The sequence below is a fragment of the Propithecus coquereli genome, unplaced genomic scaffold (genome assembly GCF_000956105.1).
Source record: "Propithecus coquereli isolate 6110/MARCELLA unplaced genomic scaffold, Pcoq_1.0 Scaffold18, whole genome shotgun sequence".
Taxonomy (NCBI): Eukaryota; Metazoa; Chordata; class Mammalia; order Primates; family Indriidae; genus Propithecus; species Propithecus coquereli.
In genome coordinates this window covers 9,795,447-9,817,535 of record NW_012142745.1, presented here as the reverse complement: position 1 = coordinate 9,817,535, position 22,089 = coordinate 9,795,447, and the positions used below count along the sequence as shown (strand labels likewise).

Genomic DNA, 22,089 nt, shown 5'->3' with positions numbered 1-22,089 from the left:
TCTCTGCTTCCCAATTATGTGTGAATTGCTTTGAAATTTTTATCAAAATAACCATTTCATAACAATTTCATACACACTCTCTTACTGTAACTTCATGTTAGTACAAACTTTCTTTGCTCTTTCTATTAGACTTTACTAATTTAACTACTCAAAGAGTTCTAAGAAATTACATGTTTTACAGCATTTTCCCCCGACTTACATCTGAAAATTAGACATTTACATTGCTTTTTCTTTTCCTTTTGAAGAGTAATCTGGCATCTTTGGCAAGAAAGATATTGGTTCCTATTTAAATCTAGCTTTTGTTTTTTCACAAAGCTGTAATTATGAACCGTATTTTTAGTCCTATAAACCTTAATTTGCTGTCCCATTTTACTGTAGCCTGTTAGTCACAACTTGCCAGAAATTGCAAAAGCTACCAGAAAAAATTTTGTATGAGGTTTGAAACTCAGAGAGAGGATCAAACAGAGGTCAGCCCTTTATAAAAGAAAAGTAAGTCCTATGTAATTCAAAGAGGCTGTAATCAGTGTATATTATACATTTCCCTATTGCTGGGCCTCAGATTTTAGGAAGTAAGTTCACAGGGCTATGTACATATGCACCTGAGCCCTAACTATGGGATTATTAATTTTGAAAAGCAGATACATCTGCATATACTAAAAACATGTGCTCAAATGTTCCTATATTTGTGGCATAAGAAAAATAATGCAGTTATTATAAAAATCTTCTGATTTTTGAGATCCATTTTTGTGAACATATTCTATAATTTGTATTTACTTCCATAATTATGTTCTTCCTATTTTAATAGGCAATGTGTTACTCCCTCAAGCTACAATGGTGACTGAGGTAGACATAGCATCTGCCTTCTCAGAGCCAAAATTTTCTTAGCAAAGGAATAAAATGACCTAATTTTTCTTTGAAAACATTGGGTATCTCATGCTGAAGAGAAACTTGATTGGCAGGAATACATGTTTTTGACTAATGAGAGAGAGAGAGAGAGAGAGAAAGGGAGGGAAGACAGAAGGGTGAGAGAGAGAAAAGGAAGAAAAGGAGAGAAAAAAGGAAGGAGGGGAATGAGGGAGGGAGGGAGAGAGGAAAGGAAGAAAGGAAAGAGGGAAGAAGAAGAAGAGAAAGAAAGCAGGCTCAATAAAATTAAAGTGAGGTCACATACTATCAGCGGTATACTTCTGAACATTTTCAATAATTCGAGATTAGTTTTCTCATGGGCATTAATATACGATACGGAGCATGGATCTGGAATTATATAAATTTACAACCATTATAGATTTTTTTGCACTTAAAAACACATTTTAATCACTTTATATAATACAGTAAATTTTTTTGCATTGCTAATACTTCTTTTTAAATTGTCAAAAATACAATCTGCCTTGGCTCAGGCGATTACTTGGCTTAAGGTCACGGGAGCACATTATGAAAACTTTGACCTTAAGATTAAATCTGCAGCACTTTATCCTTGCTCACCTGTATGGAGATTTTTGCGAACTGAATGTCGACCCTACTTTGCTGCTTCTGTACATTGCCTGTAATATTTCATAAAGTGGCTCTCTCCTAAATTAACCGTAAGTCATCAGGAGCAGTTGTTTGGTTGGTCTTCCTTATGACACTGAATCACAATTGACCTCAGATCCAAAGTTATTGATTTTATGCTATAAAAAAAAGATTTTAAGTGCTCATAGAAGTAAATGTGAAAGTCACATTTATCAAAATTACTCACAGAGGGACTGAGGCACGTAAGCCTCAGGCCATGTGGTACTGAAAGTAGCAGGTTTGTCTGTTAACAGATAAAGGGAAGACACCACGTGACAATGGTCTAAAGGATTTATTAGAACAATCTGCTTTGAAATTATGTGATTATTGACATGTTTTAATTTGGAGAGGGTTTGTAGCACAGCTTAAAATCTAAGCAATACATTGACACACAAAGATTTCTGCAGTCTCAGGCTTTGTTTAGTCATAGTCTTTTAATATTACCTGTGTGTTAAGCATTACATTAGTGATGCATTTTTTTCGGGACTATCCACCTAATACTTCTGGCTGAATCAGAGTTGGAAAGAGTCCTCCACTTCCTGCTCTCTACCTAATACCCACATACTCACACACACACATACAATTATTGTTTTTCTAGACTGGCTCTGCCAAGTGTATTATAAGGCAGGCAATGCCAGAGCCCTTTGGTCCTGACTTTATCCATCTTGAGTATCTGGAGTTATTAATATATGAACCAACATTCATTCAAACCAAAGGCCTTATCCAAATTCAGTAACTCATGTGGGGTGTTCCATGCCAGACCAGTACCCTCCTCACATCATAAGGAGGGAAAGAACATTTGCTCTGCCACTAATGAACTGTTAGATGTTGGGTCAATTATTCTGCCCCTCTGAACTAATTCCTTCATATGTAAAATAAACTGCTTTGACTAATTATTTTCAAAGTTTTCCCATCTCTGAGAGTTTATGAGTCTCTGATTATCTCTTCCAGTTAGTATGACTGCACAACAAGTGACCCCTAAATTAAGTAGCATAAAACAACCTTTCATTATGCTCACAAATTCTGTGGATCAGGAATTCATATAGGGAACAGGGCAGGTGGCCTTTTTCTGCTCCCTACTGTCTGAGGCACAGCTGGAAGACTCAAAGGCTGGCTCCATTGGGCATCAGCTGTGTTGGCTGGAAGACTGAGGGCTGGAATTTTCTGAAAACTTGCTTATTCACATATCTGACACCTGAGCCTGAAAGACTCAAACAGCTGGGGCCTCAAACAGCTGGGCCTCCTTGGGCATCTCTCTATCTCTATGTGGCCCCTTCAAATGGTCTTTCCAGCGCAGGGTCTTCAGGGAAGCCAGAATTCATGTGTCCCAAGAGCCAGGTAGAAGTTGTGTCACATTTTATGGCCTATTTTCAGAAATCACCAGGGTTATTTCCACTGTAGACACAGCCCGCCCAGATAAAAGGTGAAGGAACACTGACCCTACCTCTTCTTAGAGGAGTGTGAGTGGTACGTTGTAGAAAGAGCATGTAAGGTGATATATGTTGGTGTCCCCACCTCTGGAAAATACATTGTCACATCATGTAAAAGGAGCTTCTCAATATGTTTGGTCTGGTATGGATAGAATTAATCCACCATGGTTTCTACCTTCTTGAATTTTTATATTAAAAAATTAATGATGCTAGCTGAAAGAATAATTAGTAGACACAGTAAACAACTATAGATAACTGCTTATATAAATAACTGGGCCATGTCATTATGGAGGCTGAGAAGTTCCACGATCTGTAAACTGGAGACCTAGGAAAGCCAGTAGTATTGTTCAAACACCTGAGAGTTGATGGTGTAGATTCCAGTTCTAGCGTGAAGGCCTGAAAATCAGGAGTACTGAAGGCAGGAGGAGATCAGTTTCAGCTCCTCAGTCTGGCAGAGAGCAAATTCACCTTCCTCCACCTGTTTGTGTTCTTTTAGGGCCCTCAACAAATTGCACAATTTCCAGCTACATTGAAGAGGCCCATGGCTTCATTCGGTCTACCATTCAAATGCTAATCTCCTCTAAAAATCCCTCACATACACAGCTAGGTTGAGTGGAAGGCAGTCACCCAGAAATAATGTTTAACCAGCTATCTGGACAGCCAGTGGCCCAGTTAAATTGACACATGAAATTAACCACCACACTGCTGTTGGGGTCTCTTTGGCTTATTAGCATATGAAACCCCTTCCTATATTTAGGCAAGCTATTAGTGTTTTCGGTTGACCCTGGACAACATGGGTTTGAATTTCAAGGGTCCAATTATACACAGATTTTTTTTTAAATAAATATATTGGAAAAATTTTTCGAGATTTGCAACAATTTGGAAAAAACTCACAGACAAACCGTGCAGCCTAGAAATGTCAAAAAAAAAAATAAGAAAAGGATAGGTATGTCATGAATACATAAAATATGTAGAAACTTGCCTATTTGAATATTTACTACTATATAATATATTCAAATCTATTATTAAAAAGTGAAAATTTATTAAAATTTACCCACACGAACATTTGCAGACCATACACGATGCCATTTGCAGTCAAGAGAAATGTAAACAAAGTAAAGATGTAGCATTAAATCATAACGGCATAAAATTAACTATAATACACACTGTACTACTGTAATAATTTGGTAGCCACCTCCTGTTGCTATTGAGGTAAGCTCAAGTGTTGCAAGTACCTGTTAAAACTCTGTGCAATGCTAATCGTCTTCATGTGAGGAATTCGTCTCTGCAATAAATCACATGTCACAGTAAAAAGTGATCTCTCATGGATCTCATGAAATTTTCATCATGTTAGGGCAACACCATAAGCCCTGAATAACACCATGGGACCCATGTTACAAAGTGCCACTAGTAAGGCTGGAAGTACTCCCAAGCAGCAGAGAAAAGTCATGATATTACAAGAAAAAGTTGAATTGCTTGCCATGTACTGTATAGATTGAGGTCTGTATCTGCAGTAGTCTGCCATTTTGAAATAATTAATCCAGTGTAAGGACGATTTTAAAAAAGAAAAAGGAATTTCATGAAGCCATTACTGCAGCTCAGCTACACCAGCAGGTTTGAAAACCTTGCACTTTTTGTGAAATACCTTTTCCTCTCATATTGAAAATGCAGCTTTTATGTGGGTGCTGGATTGCTATAAGTAAGCATACCTATAGACTCTAAAGTGATTTGAGAAAAAGTGAAGCCATTATGTGACTACTTAAGACAAAAGAAAAATAAAGAATCTGAAGCTGGAGAATTTAATTGCCAGCAAAGAATGGTTTGTTAATTTTAGAAAGAAGTTTGGTATAACAGGAGAAGCAGCTGTTTCCGACTAAAGGCAGCAGAGGAGTTCCTAGATGCCATTAGGAAAATCACTGAGGAGAAAGGATATCTTCCTGAACAAGTTTTTTTTTTTATTTTTCAGACTATTATGGGGCTATAAACGTTTTGGTTACATAAATTGCTTTTGTACAGTTTGAGTCAAAGTTGTCAATGTGCCCATCACCCAGATAGTGTGCATTGTACTCATTAGGTGTGAATTTACTCATCCCCTCCTCCACCCTCCCACCTGCCCAAACAAGTTTTTAATGAAGATGAAAGTACCCTATGTAGGGGGACAAAATGCCACAAGGGATATTTATTGGTAAGGAAAAGAAGCAAGCACCAAATTTTAAGCAGGAAGGGATAGGCTAACTCTACTGTTTTATGCAAATGCAGTTGAGTTTATGATCAGGACCGTCCTTCTCCATAAAGCTGATAACCCCTGAGTCTTGAAGGATAAAAGATAAACACCAGCTGCCAGTCTTTTCATTGCACAACAAAAAGCCCTGGACAATGAGAACCCTTTTCTGGATTGGTTACATTGATGCTTTGTCCCTGAAGTCAAAAAGTATCTTGCCAGTAAGAAACTGCTTATTAAAGTTCTTTTGATGTTTTGGCAATGCCCCTAGCCACCCAGACCCCATAGCTCGACACCAAAAGGAGTTGAAGTGTTCTACTTGACCCTAAATGTAGCATCTCTAATTCAACATCTAGACCAGGGAGTCCTACAAACTGTTAAGGCTCATTACACTGTTCTCTACGGAAATGATTGTCAATGCTATGGAAGAGAACTCTGATAAGAAGAACATCAAGAAAGTCTGGAAGGATTACACCACTGAAGATGCCATCATTGTTATTAAAAAAAAAAAAAAAGCTGTGAAAGTCATCAGGCTTGAAACAATAAATTCTGGCTGGAGAAAACTGTGTCCAGACGTTGTGCATAACCTCACAGGATTTATGACAGAGCCAATCAAGGGAATCATGAGAGAGATTGTGGGGGGGTAACTAGCAGAACTGACGGAAGACGACTTGATGCAGGTGAGTGCTTCTGAGCCAGGCCAGGTGATGAGGAAGAAGACGCAGAAGAAGCAGTACCAGAAAACAAATTCACATTAGACAGTCTGGCAGAAGGGTTCCGATTATTCAAGACTGCTTTTGACTTCTTTTACCACACAGACCCTTCTATGATATGGGCACTAAAACTAAAGCAAATAGCGGAAGAAATACCATGTATTTCCATAAAGTTACACCGAGTCTGCCCACCTCTCCTGCCTCCCCTTCCAGCTCTTCCACCTCTCCCACCTCTGCCATCCCTGAGACAGTAAGACCAACCCATCCTCTGCCTCTTCCTCCCCAGCCTACTCAGTGTGCAGGTGACAAGGATTAAGATCTTTATGATGATCCACTTCCACTTAATGAATAGTAAATATATTTTCTCTTCTTTATGATTTTTATTAAATATTTTCTTCTCTCTAACTTACTTTATTGTAAGAATATAGCATATAATATATATAACATACAAAATATGTATTAATCAACTGTTTATTTTATCAGTAAGACTTTTGGTCAACTATAGGCTACTAATAAGCAAATAATTTTTAAGTTAAGTTTTGAGGGAGTCACAAGTGGATTTTTGACTGCATGGGGGTCAGCATTCCTAACCCCTACATTGTTCAAGGGTCAACTGTACTTCCTTTAGAAGGCAAAAGGACAGATAGGTGCTCCATTTCCAGCTAGTGTATGGGCATCTGACTTAAGCGTGGCCAATACCATGTTCCTGGTGCCAGATGGGGCACAGTGAGGTGGGGGCAGTTCAGAACTTATTCTGTGCTGGCAATACTGTCACGTGTTGAATGGCAACCTTGCAAGTCATAACTCCCAATGTGACAATGGCAGTGGAACCTAATCAGAGTCTTCCCATGGCCTGACCCAGGGTGGATCCAGCCATGTAGCTTCTTGCAGCACCTGTCAGTTTTCCAGGCGTGGTTCATCAGCCTTCCCTCTTCTGGTTCTATGTCACCCAATACCCAAATGGTAAATTTCTTTTCTGTTGTATTAGCCAGAATCCATTTCAGTTGTTTACAAACAAGAACCCTGATGGTTATGGTAATTAAATATTAAGAAACTGTTTTAAATAAATTTAGTAAACATCAACAGAACTCTTTCTATATACTAGGTACAATGCAAGGAACTGACAATCTAATGATAAATAAAAGTCAGAATATTCCTAGAAGGAGGTGGCACAAGGAGTTCTATGTCATTTCTTGGCCCATTCTAACTCCAACTCAGCTGCCTCTCTTGGGTAGGGCAGATGCTGGGACTTCTAGACTGGCCAGGCTTGGTCAGTAGAGAGCACTTAGGGAAACCTACTCACCACATGAAAGTGAATTCCTAAAACTGAAAAACACTGTTTAAAAACTAACGATTTCAGGAGATAGATTGAATGGAAGGCAATCACTATAGAGATTCAAACTTATAGTCTGGAAACTAAAGCAAAAGAAATAATCTTAAACCTCTAATTTTAGAAAATAAAAGCACACAAAAGCTGGAAGTAGACCTAGGAAATATGAGTGTGACAGAAGCTTCAAAAGGAGAATAAGAAAAAATGAAGGGAAAAATAATAATCAAATGATTTAAAAGGGAATGTTTACCTGAATTAAAAAAGACCTAAGTCTGTAGATTGAAATGGTTCACCAAATTACAGGAAAGATTAATGAAAGATGAAATGGCAAAATAAGTTTCTGCAGCCTGAATTCTTCCACTGTGTAACAGACTAGGGAAAAAAAAGAACCCAGAGATCCATGCACTTCATCAAGGAAACCTCCTCCAATTCTAACCTGCTTAACGATAAAAGCAAAAGTTTAAAAGAGCTGTACACATATATTACTGATATGGATGCAACTCACATACTGCTGGTGGATATTTAAATTGTTCCGACCTATTTAGACAGGAGACACAAACACATGCTAAAATTTAATTTACGTATGTGTCCTTCAACCAAGATATCCCACTTTTGGAATTGAACCCATAAAAGTAACTGAAAATGAGAATCTATACATAGCATTCTTCATAGTTGTAATAACAACACAAATTAACAAATTAGCAGAAATAAACCTGGAAGCAAAGTTATTGCCATTAATAAGCCAATGGGTGGATAAATTATGCTACCGCAGCCCATGGAATACAATGTAGTCATTATAAAGAATGCATTAGACCTATATTGCTACACTTGGAGGGATTTCCAAAATGAACTGTTGGATGAGAAAAGTCAAATATAAATAAAGGTATATAATATGATGTCATTTTAATAAAGCAAAAATGCCCAAATCCACCATATATATGTATATATGCATGGACACAGACAAACATATGTTATACGTCAAGTTCTTACCACAAGAAAGAGGTGTGGGAGGATCAAGGATTTTACATGGAAGTGACAGTGAGAGGAACAGGGGGGACTATTTAGGTTATTAATTATGAAATGTCCAATTTTCTTAAGTACTAAGTTTGATAGTTGTTGTCTCTGACATTTCACTTTGACATTTCTTATTCAATTTTTATTGTGAAGGTGCATCCACATTCTCTCAAACACATGGTTTGGCTTGTGATTATCTTTCAAATTATTCTTTTAGAGCAATTTTTGTGAAAGCGTGGATAAGTCAAAAATTTGTTTTATTTTCGAATATGAGCTCCTTAGTGGAACCAAAGCAGCACAGACAGCTCCAAATGTCCGCAAAGTTATGGGAAGGATGTGGCTAATGAATGCACAGTACATCGATGGTTTGAGAAGTTCCATTCTGGTGATTTTAATCTTGAAAATGAGCCACGTGGGTGACCTGAGACCAATGTGGATAATGATGAGCTGAAAACTGTAGTGGAAGAGAATCCATCTCATCCTACATGTGAATTAACAGCAAGGTTTGACGTTACTATTCCAACAATATTGGACCATTTGAAACAAATCGGCAAGGTAAAGAAGCTGAATAGATGGGTTCCGCATGAATTAAACTAATGTCAGAAGAGAAATCATCTCCGAGCTTGCCTTTCTTTGCTGTCATAACATAAAGGAGAACGATTTCTACACCGTATTGTTACAAGTGATGAAAAATGGATTCTTTTTGACAATTGCAAACATTCGGCACAATGGTTGGATAAAGATGAAATGCCAAAACAGTCCACAACCGAATATTCATCATAAAAAGCTAGTGGTATATGTTTGGTGGTCCAGTGTTGGCATTATCCACTACAGCTTCATGAAACCTGGTCAGTCGATGACAGAGGATGTCTACTGCAACCAACTGGACGAAATGATGAGGATGCTTGTGACTAAGCAGCTGAGATTGGTTAACAGAGACAGGCCAATCCTCTTGCAAGACAATGCTCAAGCATGTGTTGCCCAAACAAGGCTGCCCAAAGTACAGAGCTGGACTTGGAAACTCTCTGTCATTTACCATATTCACCAGACCTAGCACCAACTGACTACCACTTCTTGAAGGCTTCGTACCACTTCTTGCAAGGAAAAATATTCAATTCTCCACAAGCTGTGGAAAACGCCTTTTATGATTTCATTGCCCTCCAGGCTTCTTCACTGCTGGTATAACTGAGCTACTGTTAAGATGGTAAAACTGTGTTGATAGTTCAAGCACATACTTTGATTAATTGTACTGCTTCTTGTTTGAGATGTAATAAACTTTTAATTGAAATTGGACATTTCATATTTAATGACCAATAAGTAAAAAGAAAAAGAATAAAGTCTGCACTTTCCTCATCCTACCCACCAAGAAAACACTCTCTCATAAGTAGCAAATGGAAAAACCCAGCATATATTATGATCCCATCTATTGAAAATTATACTGTGTATATGCAAAATTGGAAAAAAAAGATAAATGAGTGTCCATGTGGAAAAAAACATGTAATATATATAATAAAATTCCATTATTGCAAAATAGCTTAATTAAATGCTTGTATTTGTGAATATACACATGTAAACAGATAAATAGGTACACAGACAGATAGATAGATATAGATAAGTATTGAGAAAGATGTGGAAGAATACATGCTAAGCTGTCAAAATTGATAATCACATTAGTGTGTATACCGGACAGGGGAGGTCAGAGAGGATACAGATGATCAACTTTAACTTTACACATGTTTTATTGTTTTTTTTGCTTCTAATATTATAATGAGCATAGTATCTGAAAAAAAGTAACACATTCATTTTATTTACTTTTGCAGCAATAAACTTGACATTATTAATTCAACTATCACTTAAATTTTTAAAAGTGTATAGACTTTTCAAGTCACTTTTGTGAAGCTAAATTTTTGAACTAGGTGAAAAAAGACAATCCTGGATGTTTCACATTAAAAAAATAAACATAATGAAACAAGATGGATGAATAAAGAAAGGAAGAGAAGCGTAACAGACAATGCATCAAAAACACATTTACACTCTCTGAAGTATTACGCCTTCCATTTACTAGCTCAGTTTAAATGGGTGCTAAAAACAATGGGTGGATTTGAAGAGATTATCTGCTCTGGTAAGTTTGTGCTGTAATGAAAATTTATTATAGAAGAGTGGATGCTCCTTTTGCTCCAAATAGCTCTAACTAGCTGAGAAATGCATTTCCTTTGGCATGGAAACAAAAATGAGCATGATTTGCCACTGTCTGAGCAACGTGCAACCAAGAAACTGTGGGCTCGCTGTAGCCCTGGGCCCTGGCTCCACTGTCCCCACTGTCCCTACGTGGCTGGGGGCTCGGGGGGGGGTCTGGCTGCTCCGCTGTCAGTTCTCTCGGGAAGGTGAAGGGGGACTTTGCATCTGTAGATTCAAACAGCTTGACTGTGAAAGGGGACAGAGGGTAAATGAATAACCTTTTTAAAAGAGGATAAACTTCAAATAGGCACAAATGGCCATTTTCCAGAAAATGAATTACCGTGTGTCAAGGTGAGACCCAAGAGAGAGCGAGGAGGGTGGGAGGTACAGAAAGGGTGTGACCTGCGGCTGATGATGGGGGCAGATGTTCACGGGCACTGGGATCACAATTCTTTGAAGTTTCTAAACACAGGCTTATTTCAACAGTAGAATAAACCACATTTTGTTGGAAAATCTGTTGGAGACAAAACACAAGGGAAAGCATCAGAAAAAATGGGAAAGAACCACTGGAAGTTTCTCTGGCACTTATTCAGTTGTGTAATTATTAGAAAAAGTTAATTGTACCTTTCTCCTTCTTTCTGGTAACCCTATAGGTTTTTGCTTGCTTCTTAGCCTCTAAGAGCATATTTAAGCTCCACTGTGAATTATGCCCTTTAAAGCTAAACTGCAAGCATCTCCTGGAATAAAGAATGTCACTGAAAGCTTCACTCCACTTCTCCTTAGCCTCCCTCAACTGAATCATCGCAACTGAAAGTCTTTGCACACACTACATCCATGTACTACGCCAGTACTGTTTCTGGGGCATAGTTGACTCAGGATAATTTTGTTGAGTGCTGGGAAGGAAATCATCTCGACAGCCTGGGGCTGGTTTGCTCAGTGAAAGACTTATCCTGAAAGTGCTCTGAGGCAGCCTTGTCTCAGACCCAAAGGGCAGCCCTTTCTCAAATCCATACATGGGCTCTCTCCAGAAAATGATTATGAAGACCCTATAATTCTTCCATGACTAGAAAGTTAATGGTGCCCCTGGAATTACACAGTGCACAACCATCAGCAGTAGCCCTAAGTCGAGAATCACAAACTCGAAAGCCTAAGGGGGCCAGGCACAATAAAATAACAAAAAAATTAAAATAGAACTCTCCTTTGAACCCATTTTCTCTTTTAGAAATTACCCTCTGCATCCTTGGATAGCCTAACTTTTTGAAGTAGTTTAGACTTGGTGTCTCCACTGCAGCAACGAAACCCACTGCATTAAGCTTCGGTTCTCAGCACTCCATGGAAATTGGTCTTTGCCAGGTTTATCAAGAACCAATCAATAGACTTTCCTTCAATCCATACCTAACTTGACATTTTGGCAATGCTGATACCTCTGTCTTGTCAAGGATTGTGAAAAATATGAGATATTATCCTACTTTCAAGCTAATAAACTAGTCTGTTATTATTTCATGAATTTTAGAAAAAGACATGAGACTGCTGGGTCAGAGAAAAAGGACTTTATTACTCACAGCACAAGCAGTAGCTCGAGTCAGCATGGTCCTGTTGGTTTCCCTTGCCTCCCAAGAACCACAAGGGTGACACACCTGGGTCCCAGATGTATGCCACACACATGGCAAAACTGCATCACAGCCAAGAAATACTGAGCTTGGAGAATTCACTGCTTTTATAATGAGCCATGAGTGCTAGACTAGATTCCTGCTTCTTATATTTAAGGTAGCTATGCCTGGGAGACTTACAGAATTCTGGTATCCCAACATTTTCATTTTTAGATTCCACAACTTACGATTTTGTACTTCAGTAACCTCCACTGATAGTTCTTTCTTCCCAATTTAAATGTTAAAAGAGAGAAAAGTTGAGCTGAGCAATGTCAAATAATTTTACTTGCAGTTTAACATCAATCAGAGTAATCTTTTTAAAACTCAACCTTCAAATCTATAGCATGGGGAATGTAGTTCAGTTTCATTTGAGAAACAAATATTAACATATAAACATGGACCAGTTTATTTCTTCCCAAATCTTATCTCCAAATACATAATTTGAGGATGAATGGACAGAGGAAATAACGCATTCCTATAACTGTTCAATTGTTAGACCAGTTATACTGGCAATTAAAGTAGTCAAATCTTTAACGCAATCTTTGCAACCATGGATGCATGAATAAGTAATGTCTTTCAACAGGTAAAACTCTCTTCAGCACTTCATCCTAACAAAGCCACCTAAACTCTGTAGTGCTTTCCAGTTTATCCAGTAATATTACTTAGATGAAAGCTATAGGAGCATATTGAGTTCATGGAATTAATTGCTATGTTGATAATATTGTCTAGTTATAACTTTTTAACCAAAAAAAAAGACAAAAACAAAAATTAGTTCATAATGTAATATAGGAACTAAAATTCTACATTCTTGCAAATCATTGCCACTGTATATATTAGTTTCATACTAAATCTGACTTTAACCCAACTACAGCAGGGACACTACCTCTTACTAATTGTGACCACTCTGAAATAAGGTATTCAGCCTCTCTCAATATACAAAATAAGTCATTTTATGACATTATGTGATCAGAGGTGCTATACCTAAAAGTTCCTGGGTTAAATAAAAATTGGCATCAACACCAAGAAAAGATACAGTTAAATAGTTAATTGGGCACTACTAGACAGAGAGAGAGCAAGAGAGAGAAATCAATCTGTGCTTTCAGCAGATGCCACAAATGATTCTCCATGTAAATTAAATAATAAAATCTTAGCAATAGCTTAACATGCCAAGCAACAGTATTCCCTGCTATAATTTTATTTATAAAAGCTTGTTTCTGTTCAGAATACATGATTTCTGCTGTAGTCAATAGGCTTTATTAAATAAACCTACCATCTATAAAAAGCAATGGCCCAAGCAAGTTATTTTTCCCAAAACATAACTAATTTCATAAAAGAAGTTATTTTTTCTTACAGCCAAAACAAATGCTTTTAAAATTTCATTCTTTTTTTTTTTAACAGATCACTAATTGTTTCATCATGCATCTTTTCTTTATATCTGTATTGTTCTTTATGATGGATTGTTTTGTAATATTATTTTATGATTTTATGTTGTTTCTTTTAAATGCAGATGCACTTTTCATATTAAATAGGTAGATCTAGTACTCACTTTCACAAAGAAACAGGCTTTCTACCATTTTTTAAAAAACTCATAGTCTTGGCATTTTTATTTTTTCCATTTTTAATAGAAACATGGTACAAAGACATGTGTTATTATTAAAATAAATTACTGTGCAAAAACAATGACAACAGGCATTTTCCAAGGGATACACTAGAAAGTGGCGGAGAGTGTGGGGAACAGGGAGGCACAGGCCATGTGAAAAGAGTCTGGGGAACAGCTGACCTGAAAAATGTAGGCTCATTGTCCCCAGGGTTTCTTATTTTTTTAAGAGTCCAGAAATCCAGATTTCTTTATGTGAAATCACCCACTTGTGTATTGTTACCTTGATTTCACTTAAAACATTCCCTATTCCTCACTAAACGTTTTCCAGACTGTCTAATAGCTAAATTTAACCTGAGAATGCCCATTTGTAACCTCTGAAAGGAACCGGGTGATATTCCTTATCTCACAGGCTAATAAGGGTGGAGTCTAGATTTAGTCACTAGAAGATCTGTTAGTTTATCAATGAAAAGAGTTTTGTTTTGTTTTTGTTTTATGTGGGGTTTTGTTGTTGTTGTTGTTGTTGTGGCCACAGCTGATGCTATTCCTCCCCCACCCCCAAAAAAATCATTTCTTGAGTAATCAGAGCATAAATATCTCAGCCCGAATATTCCAGCAATTACCATTGCCAAGCAGTTTCCTTATTTGAGTCTCATGTTGTAAACTCTTATTTACCAAGTAGTGGCTAAAGCTGAGAGTCCAACTAGTGATAATAATGCTATAATGAAAAATAATGCTAACTGGCTTCTGTTCTTATCCCCGATCCTGCTGTCCCTTAGGTACATGTGCCTTGAACCGATAGAGCACACCTGCTCCTGTGATCCCCTATTATTATGTTACGTTATGGAGAAGGTTTAACACTAAGAAAGGGAAATCCACATCTGTTACATTTGAAGCACACATGTGAAAATGGAGTATTTCAAGTGCCTTAAAAGTTTCAAAGATGGCCCCAAACACTGGGTGATTCATGGAGCCCTTATCACCAGCTTCAGCCTGTGTTCTCCTCTTAGAGATGAAGCTACTGCTTTCCCCTTTCATGCTGCTCTTGATAAGGTCTCTTCCTTCCATGGTCCTCTCTCGATCACCCATCAAACTTCTGAAGTTTGCTTCTCCCCAAGAAAAACCCCAAGTCTTCCTGTTTCCCTGGGGAATGCCTCTCCCCAGCTCTGCCCCTCCAACTGGGCTCCTGTTGGCCATCTTCAAACCACCAATTGAACCCAACATCAGATGCCTCTTGTAGTGAAAGATCCTCAACAACCATCATGAATATGACTGCAAATATGTCAAAGTCATGAAAGTAAATATCACATTCCTATCATTGTCCTGATTAAAAAGTAAAAACAAACAAACAAAAAAAAACAAAAACAAAAAAAAAAACACCCTTGTTTGGCTACTAGAAAGAAATGCTAAGAATGTATCCAATTCTTAATCAGATTAAAAACATTGTAGCCTTTTAAGACTGGGTTCTTTCACTCAGCAAAATGCATTTGTCCACTTTAAACCCAATGAACATTTTTATTTTCACATTTCTAAGTAATGATTCTTTCATTGTTTAATTAATGCAATCAGGCAAAAACAAAAGACCTTGGGACCTTAGGATTATTCTTTTTAAATTTAAAAATGAGTCGGGTCACTGATCCACAACTTTAGCAAACCAGGAGTGAATAACCATCCTGAGTGAGTGAAAAGAAATGTTGATTTCTTTGGTCTTAATTTATGTTTAATAATTTTCCATTAATTAGTTTACCAGACGGGGATCATGAATTCTATATTGAATAAAAGGCCCAAGAATTTATTCAGTCTATTCTATACTGAATATACACTCTAAAAAGGAGTGTGATTATGTCCTTAAAAGCTTTCAATCTTTATGGAAATTTAGACACATCCCTTCGATCCTATTTAATCTGTTCATTTCCTTTTTGAGCTCTTTCTCATAGAGTAGGCATGCTGATGTAGTGATTAAAAGAACAGACTATAGCATCAGAATTGTCTTCAAGTTTTGAGTTCTCCTGCTCATAGACTTCATGACCCTGGGGAATTAATTAATTTCTCTGCCCCTCAATAGCCTCATCTATATCTAAGTACGGTGTCAGTGCCAAGCTTATCTGGTTGTTACGAGGATTAAGTGAGCTAAGGTACACGCAAGCACTCAGCACAGACCTCAATAAATTGTAAAGCTTATTACAGCTGTTGCTGTTAATATAATTATCAACAGCGATGGCACTAACATATGCCAACCAAACTCACTGAAGGAAAAGATCCTGTGTTCTACATCTTTATATCTCACACAACACCTAGTAGAATGCCCTCTGTATTTGTGCCAAATGTTACTCTATATTGGTAAGATAAAATTTACCATGAATTCCATATAGTAGCATCTGAATGAATGCTTTTTGCTGTATTTTAAGTTTCACATCATCTAAAACAAGAATAGGAAGATAAGGTAGCAAATAATAAATTCGTATTTCCTAGTCTATCATAAGATTCTATTTTTCAGGAAAAAAATTTGTTCCTCTTTCTCTCTCTCTCCTATTATATCAGCCTTTGCAGTCACTGGCTGGCATATTTGGCTGGAACGTGCAGTTTCCTCTGCGAGACCATGACTGCAGCTCAGCCTCACCATTTGTAGAAATCGATTTAGAAAATGTTTGTGGAGAGCTTTTTTTTTTACAAGTACATGAAGAAAATTACAAAGTGAATAATCAAGGAATGGAAAATGTTATAGCCATTTTGGTACACAGTTTGCAGCTTCTTAGAAGTTAAACGTGCACTTATCACACAACCCAGTAACTCCACTCATAGATATTTACACAAGTGAAATGAAAGCTTATGTTCATACAAAAACCTGTATACAGTGACTAGATGAATGAGTGAATGGATAAACAAACCAGGGTACATCTGTACAATGGGATACTACATAGCAATAAAGGGAAACAAACAACTGATACACAACATGGATACATCACAAATGTGTTTTGCTGAGTGCAAGAACCCAGTCTTAAATGGTTGCATACCATACAACTCCATACATAGGCCATCCTAGAAAAGGCAAAAATACACAAACAGAGAACAGATCAGTGATTGCTGGGGTTATGGGTGGGGACAGGGTCTGCCTATAAAGGGCTAGCACCAGAGAATTCTGTGGAGTGTTTGTACTGTTCCGTATCCTGTGGTGGTTACCAGAATCTACGCATGCGTCAAACCTCATGGAACTGTTCACTGCAAAAGTGAGCTTTTACTCTGTGTAAATTTACAATGAAAAAAATCGTAAAGTGAATGAGCAAATTTTCCTATTTGGGAAATTATAAACTACTAAAAAAAGGCTTTTCTCTTTATTGCCATATAAATATTATAAGGCTACATAGCAGCTCTTGTTAACAAATGCTAAGGGGAACACAGAACACCGGGAAATCTGTGAGGGTCAGCATCAAAGAAGTCAGCACATTAGTTAAAGACTGAATGATGCTCTGATTAGGGGGTGGGGATTGGGGCACAGGTAACAGGTGCCATCAGCAGTGCTAACGGTGTGAGCAGAGGAATGAAACTCCTGGGCATGTTCAGGAAACACTGTTGGTCAGGTTTGGCCAGAGTTTAAGGTACAGGGTTCACAAGCATAGCACAGTAAAATGGTAATTCCTATCTTAACTGGGGGTGATGAAGATTAAATGGCATACTGTGTGGGCTAATGTGTGTATAATGGTATAATACATGTGATACAAAGTGTATCATAATATACACATAGTGAGATAATGTACCAGAGGCAGTTAGCACATGGAGTGACTCACACCCTTTGCTAAGGTTTCCTTAGACATTAGAAAAAAATAGAAGTTTGTTATTCTGGGAGGAGCAGGGTGCAGAATGGGCTGGAATGTGGGAGCCAGAGTTGAGGACGTCAATTGGAGGCTTTTGCTCCTGGTCACAGGGAATGAGGTTCTGAATCAGGCAATCTGCAGAAACAAAAGTGAAATGTAGGCCTATCTCAGCAACTCTGTAGGTATACAAGGAACAGAGACTAAATGAGACTAATTATTAATGGGATGTCAGGGCTGGGGAGGGGAGTAGAGTGCAGGCTACAGAAACTGCCCACATCATCATGTCAACCTCCCCCAATCTGGGGTCTTTCTTCCCATTGGCTCCCCATTGTATTCAGAATGAAGACAAGGTCTCTACGATTACCTACAAGGCCCAGCATAATCTGAAACCTGCTCATCCCTCTGGCTTCAACATCCACCATTCTTCTGCTCACTCCTCACACTCTGACTGCTCTTCCCTTCAATTTCCTAAATGCACGTGCTCCCGCTGGTCACAAAGCCTTGGCAAATGCTACTTGTTCCCTACCAGGAATCCTCTCCCCTACTCACCGCCTTGCACGCGTCCCCCATGCATCCCCCGCCTTGTCTCTGAGACCTCCAAATCCTTGCTCAGACTTCTCTCTCCTTTTCATCAGTTCAGTGTCACCTGGCACACACTCCCTGAAGGCCAGGGACTCCCCCTTGCTCCTGTGATTTCAGTTATTACTCGCATAAGCATTCAAATATTTCCACAAGTTATGAAAAAAAAATTATACATTTTGAACTTCAGACAATCATGTGGAAATGAAGAACACTAGGAAAGGATAGAGTTTGAAAGAAATGGGTTTGCTTGTGTTCTGCTTGAGCATTGGAGGATTTTACTGCCCACTGCCCTCAATAAAAATATTGTCAGTTCAATGATAGCATGCCGAGATATTTTGAGTTCATAATAGGTAAGTTATATGAATACAAAAACTCTTTAATATTCATTACCTAAAGCATGATTTATAGTATATTGTTTTAATAAGATGTTCTTTTACGATATTATAGAATACTTACAGAGAACATCAGAACGTTTTCTTCATTCGTGGTATATAAGAGGACTTTAAAGAAAGGAGCAGGAGATAAAGTCAAGCCAGTTTCTTTTTGCAGTCTTGCTGCCTTCCCAATCGTGCAGTGGCGTTTGAGAGCACAGGCTTACGTTGTCAAGTGCAGACATTCAATGCAACTTTCCCAGCCCATCGAACAGTCAGATGTGCCTTTTCGAGCACTGACGATTCATGATTTTATTTCTTTCTCAACCCTGGGGACCATCCAAGCTGCTCTCATGAGCTGCTACACTGGTAGGCCAACCCACCTTAAAATATGCATGAATATATACACATGCAGCCATTCAAAGGAAAAAAGGCCTTTCCAATACCAGCCACAAGGAGAGTAAAGGCGATTCTGTCCACTCATACTTCAAAGCTATTGGATAATTGGTTTAAAAGCACATTTGTCAATAGTCTATAAGCAAACTTTTATTGACTTCATTTCCTCCCTGTGGAAATATGATTTTCTCTGGCTCATGCTCATATATCATATAATACTTCCTGGGGAGCAAAGTAAATTTCCTGGCTTATTTACTTTATTCTCTTGTTCAGTTTTAAACTGAAAAAGAAACATTTAAGAGGCTCTCAAGTCAAAAAAGATGATGAGAATTGCTAGCTCAACGCCTAGGGAAAGCAGGTGCCACCAGATTTTGCCAGGATTCATTGTAACATTTCTGCCAACCAAACTGGGTGGGAAAGGATGGTCTAAAACAACACAGTAGATAGAACGAGCAATATTTGATATCACAACAAAGACTGTAATCAACAAAAAGTTAGGGTATACTTTAAAATAACTAAAAGAGTGGAATTAGAATGTCCCTAACACAAAGAAATCATAAATGCCTAAGGTGATGGATACTCCCAATACCCCAACTTGATTCATATCCATTATATGCCTGTATCAAAATATCACATGTACCCTATAAATATATACAACTGTTATGTACCCATCATAACCAAAAATTAAAAATTTTAGAAAATAAAACAACACAGACTTTCACCAAAGTGGGACATTTGACATGGTCACTTCAGCATCTCCATATGTCCATCCATGACCTGGTCATTCTTCATTCATTTAGCAGTTATTTACTCATCATTTGCTGTGCCATGACTTTGACAGAAGCTGGGTACACAGTGATAGGCCATGATCCCTCTCTTTGAGTCTGTCTTCTAGTTGAGAAAAAAACAAGCAATAAACAAAGTTTATGTAAATTGTGACAACTGCTATGAAGGACAGGTGCAAGGTGCTATAAGAGACAATAACAGCAGGGTGGTTGGGAAAGGTTATTTTGAGGAGGTAGCAGTTAAGAGGAGATCTGAAAGGTGAGAAGGAATATTTGCATGGCCACTTCTTAGCTTCTTCCTATCAGTGAAGATGGAATGAGGAGATCTGTTGCACACAACACAAAAATCCAACCTGACAGCAGCATCAGAACTATCTCGTCAAACTAACATTGGCAGTTTCTCATTCCCAGGGTCTCTGGACCGTTGGAGACACTAGCAGCAATATATCGAATGAAACTGAAGTAGCAATTTAGAATCCTGGGGTCTTGAGGATTTATACTTAAGCCCTTAAATATTGCTGTTGGCATCTGCGAGAGGAGGTTTGCCATAAAAGCACAGCTTTCATTGGAGCAGTAGATTTCAGGTGGCAACCTCAGCTCCCACCACTGGAAATCCAGGTGCCATCAGCTGTCATCCTCATGCAACAGCACTTGCTAAGAAAGGGTGTCCCAGCTCCTCCTAGCCTCTGAGCTGGAACTCTCACTTGAGGTTCCACTGTCACCACTATCAATCCTTTCCGTAGTCATGGCAGATGCAGGGGGAGTAGGAATCTTCAATGTGCCATCAGAAGCAGCAGTAAGTTTTTAGAGTCTCCCCTGCCAGCCACTTTGTTCCTTGGGGCTCCCCCTCCGGATGTAAGAGAAGTGATGGCAGGAACCACGGACCTGGAAATGGACCTTCCCCAGTGGGGTAGGGGGAGTCCCAGAAGCAGGCAGGTGGCCCTGCATTAAGTACTTGACATCGCATGCTCATGCTATCATTTTGTTTCATCTTCCATTTAATGTGTTCATTTTCTGTTACTCCTATCACTCTACCGTTCATCCCCTTCTTTCTCATTTTCTTTATTGCTCCTTATGCATTGACTGGGTCACTTTAGTAAATAAATAGGCTTAATTTGATTGTGGAGGATAGTGTGAAATCAAACGTGTATATTTTATGAATCTCCCTAGGGAATTCTGATACCTCCTCCCTTCCCTTCCCCAGTTGAGAACAACTAAATTATTAATATATAATCCTAAGTTTACCTGATCTCAACAGTCTATGATTAAGTTATTTATTGCCAAACTTCTCCCAATATTATTCTATACTTGATGCTACTTTCTCCTAACAGCTCTTCAACCCATTGCAATGTCTTCTGCCTAATCCCTACAATGTCCTGAATTTTGCTCTTCCTTTATCATCTTCCTGCTTTCTCCCACTGAAAAAAACACCCTGCCCTCACCCTCAAATTCCTGCTTTCTCCCACTGAAGAAAACACCCTGCCCTCACCCTCAAATGTGTTTTATCTGGAATGAAATTTCTACTGCCTATATCAGATTATTTCCTTTGTGTTCCTCTTCCCCATCACTGCCAAGGCAATAAATGAAGAAAAATTATTAGCATAATAGCTGGCACCATAATTCCATTCTGAAGAAATCTTGTCTTTGATGGGAAGAAATGTTAAGGTGTTCCGTTACATATAGATTATTAAATACATGAATTTTCCCTGTTCTATTTTGAAATCAAACTTAAAGTAGAGCAAAAAGGACAAAGAAAATGGAACAATAGATGAGAGATGTCAATTTTTCAGAAAATGAAAACCAGACAGATTGTAGCAGAACACTGAATACTAAGACTTCGGTGGGGAATGCCAAGTCAATTCACATCTCAAAATCCAGGAAGTTATTCATAATCAAAAATAGGTGTCAAACATAGTGAAGGAAGTTAAGCAGGAGGCTGAAATGGGGGTGTTCATTGTAAATCTATTCAAGGAAGAATTAGAACTCTAAACTCCCTCTCTTATCCTACCTAAGAGGCCACCGTCTCAGCAAAAGGTTTTTGTTCATTGCTGTACCCCTAGCACCTAACACAGTAAATGGTACAGAGTAGGCACTCAACCCACAGTTTTTCAATAAATCCATCAAACTCAAGACATATTCCATAATAACACTAGTCAGGCTCCAGAGAAAGGTAGAGGATGATTATAGTACTGAAAAATGAGTTTAAGTGAAAATCTATACACCTAAGATCCTTGTACTTCTAAGATCCAAGAACATTGATAGCCAGCTTTTTAATACCCATATCTCAAGCAATAAATTGATGAATTTATCTCTCAAGAAATAGATTGGTTGCAAGGACTGCAACCTATTTGTTATGGACCGAATGTATTTCTACAAAATTAATCTGTTGAAACCCTAAGTTTGAATGTGACTGTCTTTAGAGATAGAGCCAGTAAGGAGGTTTCAGAGGTTAAACGAGCTGTAAGG

At 38.2% G+C, this 22,089-nt stretch overlaps 1 protein-coding gene across 1 annotated transcript in view; it reads left to right on the top strand.

Moving 5' to 3' along the window:
• Positions 1–20,368: 20,368 nt before the first annotated feature.
• SPHKAP (SPHK1 interactor, AKAP domain containing) overlaps positions 20,369–22,089 on the top strand; it is a 64,693-nt gene continuing 62,972 nt past the window's right edge. Inside the window, exon 1 of the mRNA XM_012642475.1 lies at positions 20,369–20,419. Within this exon, the coding sequence (XP_012497929.1) occupies positions 20,369–20,419 (51 nt within the window). The remainder of the gene's footprint in view (positions 20,420–22,089) is intronic.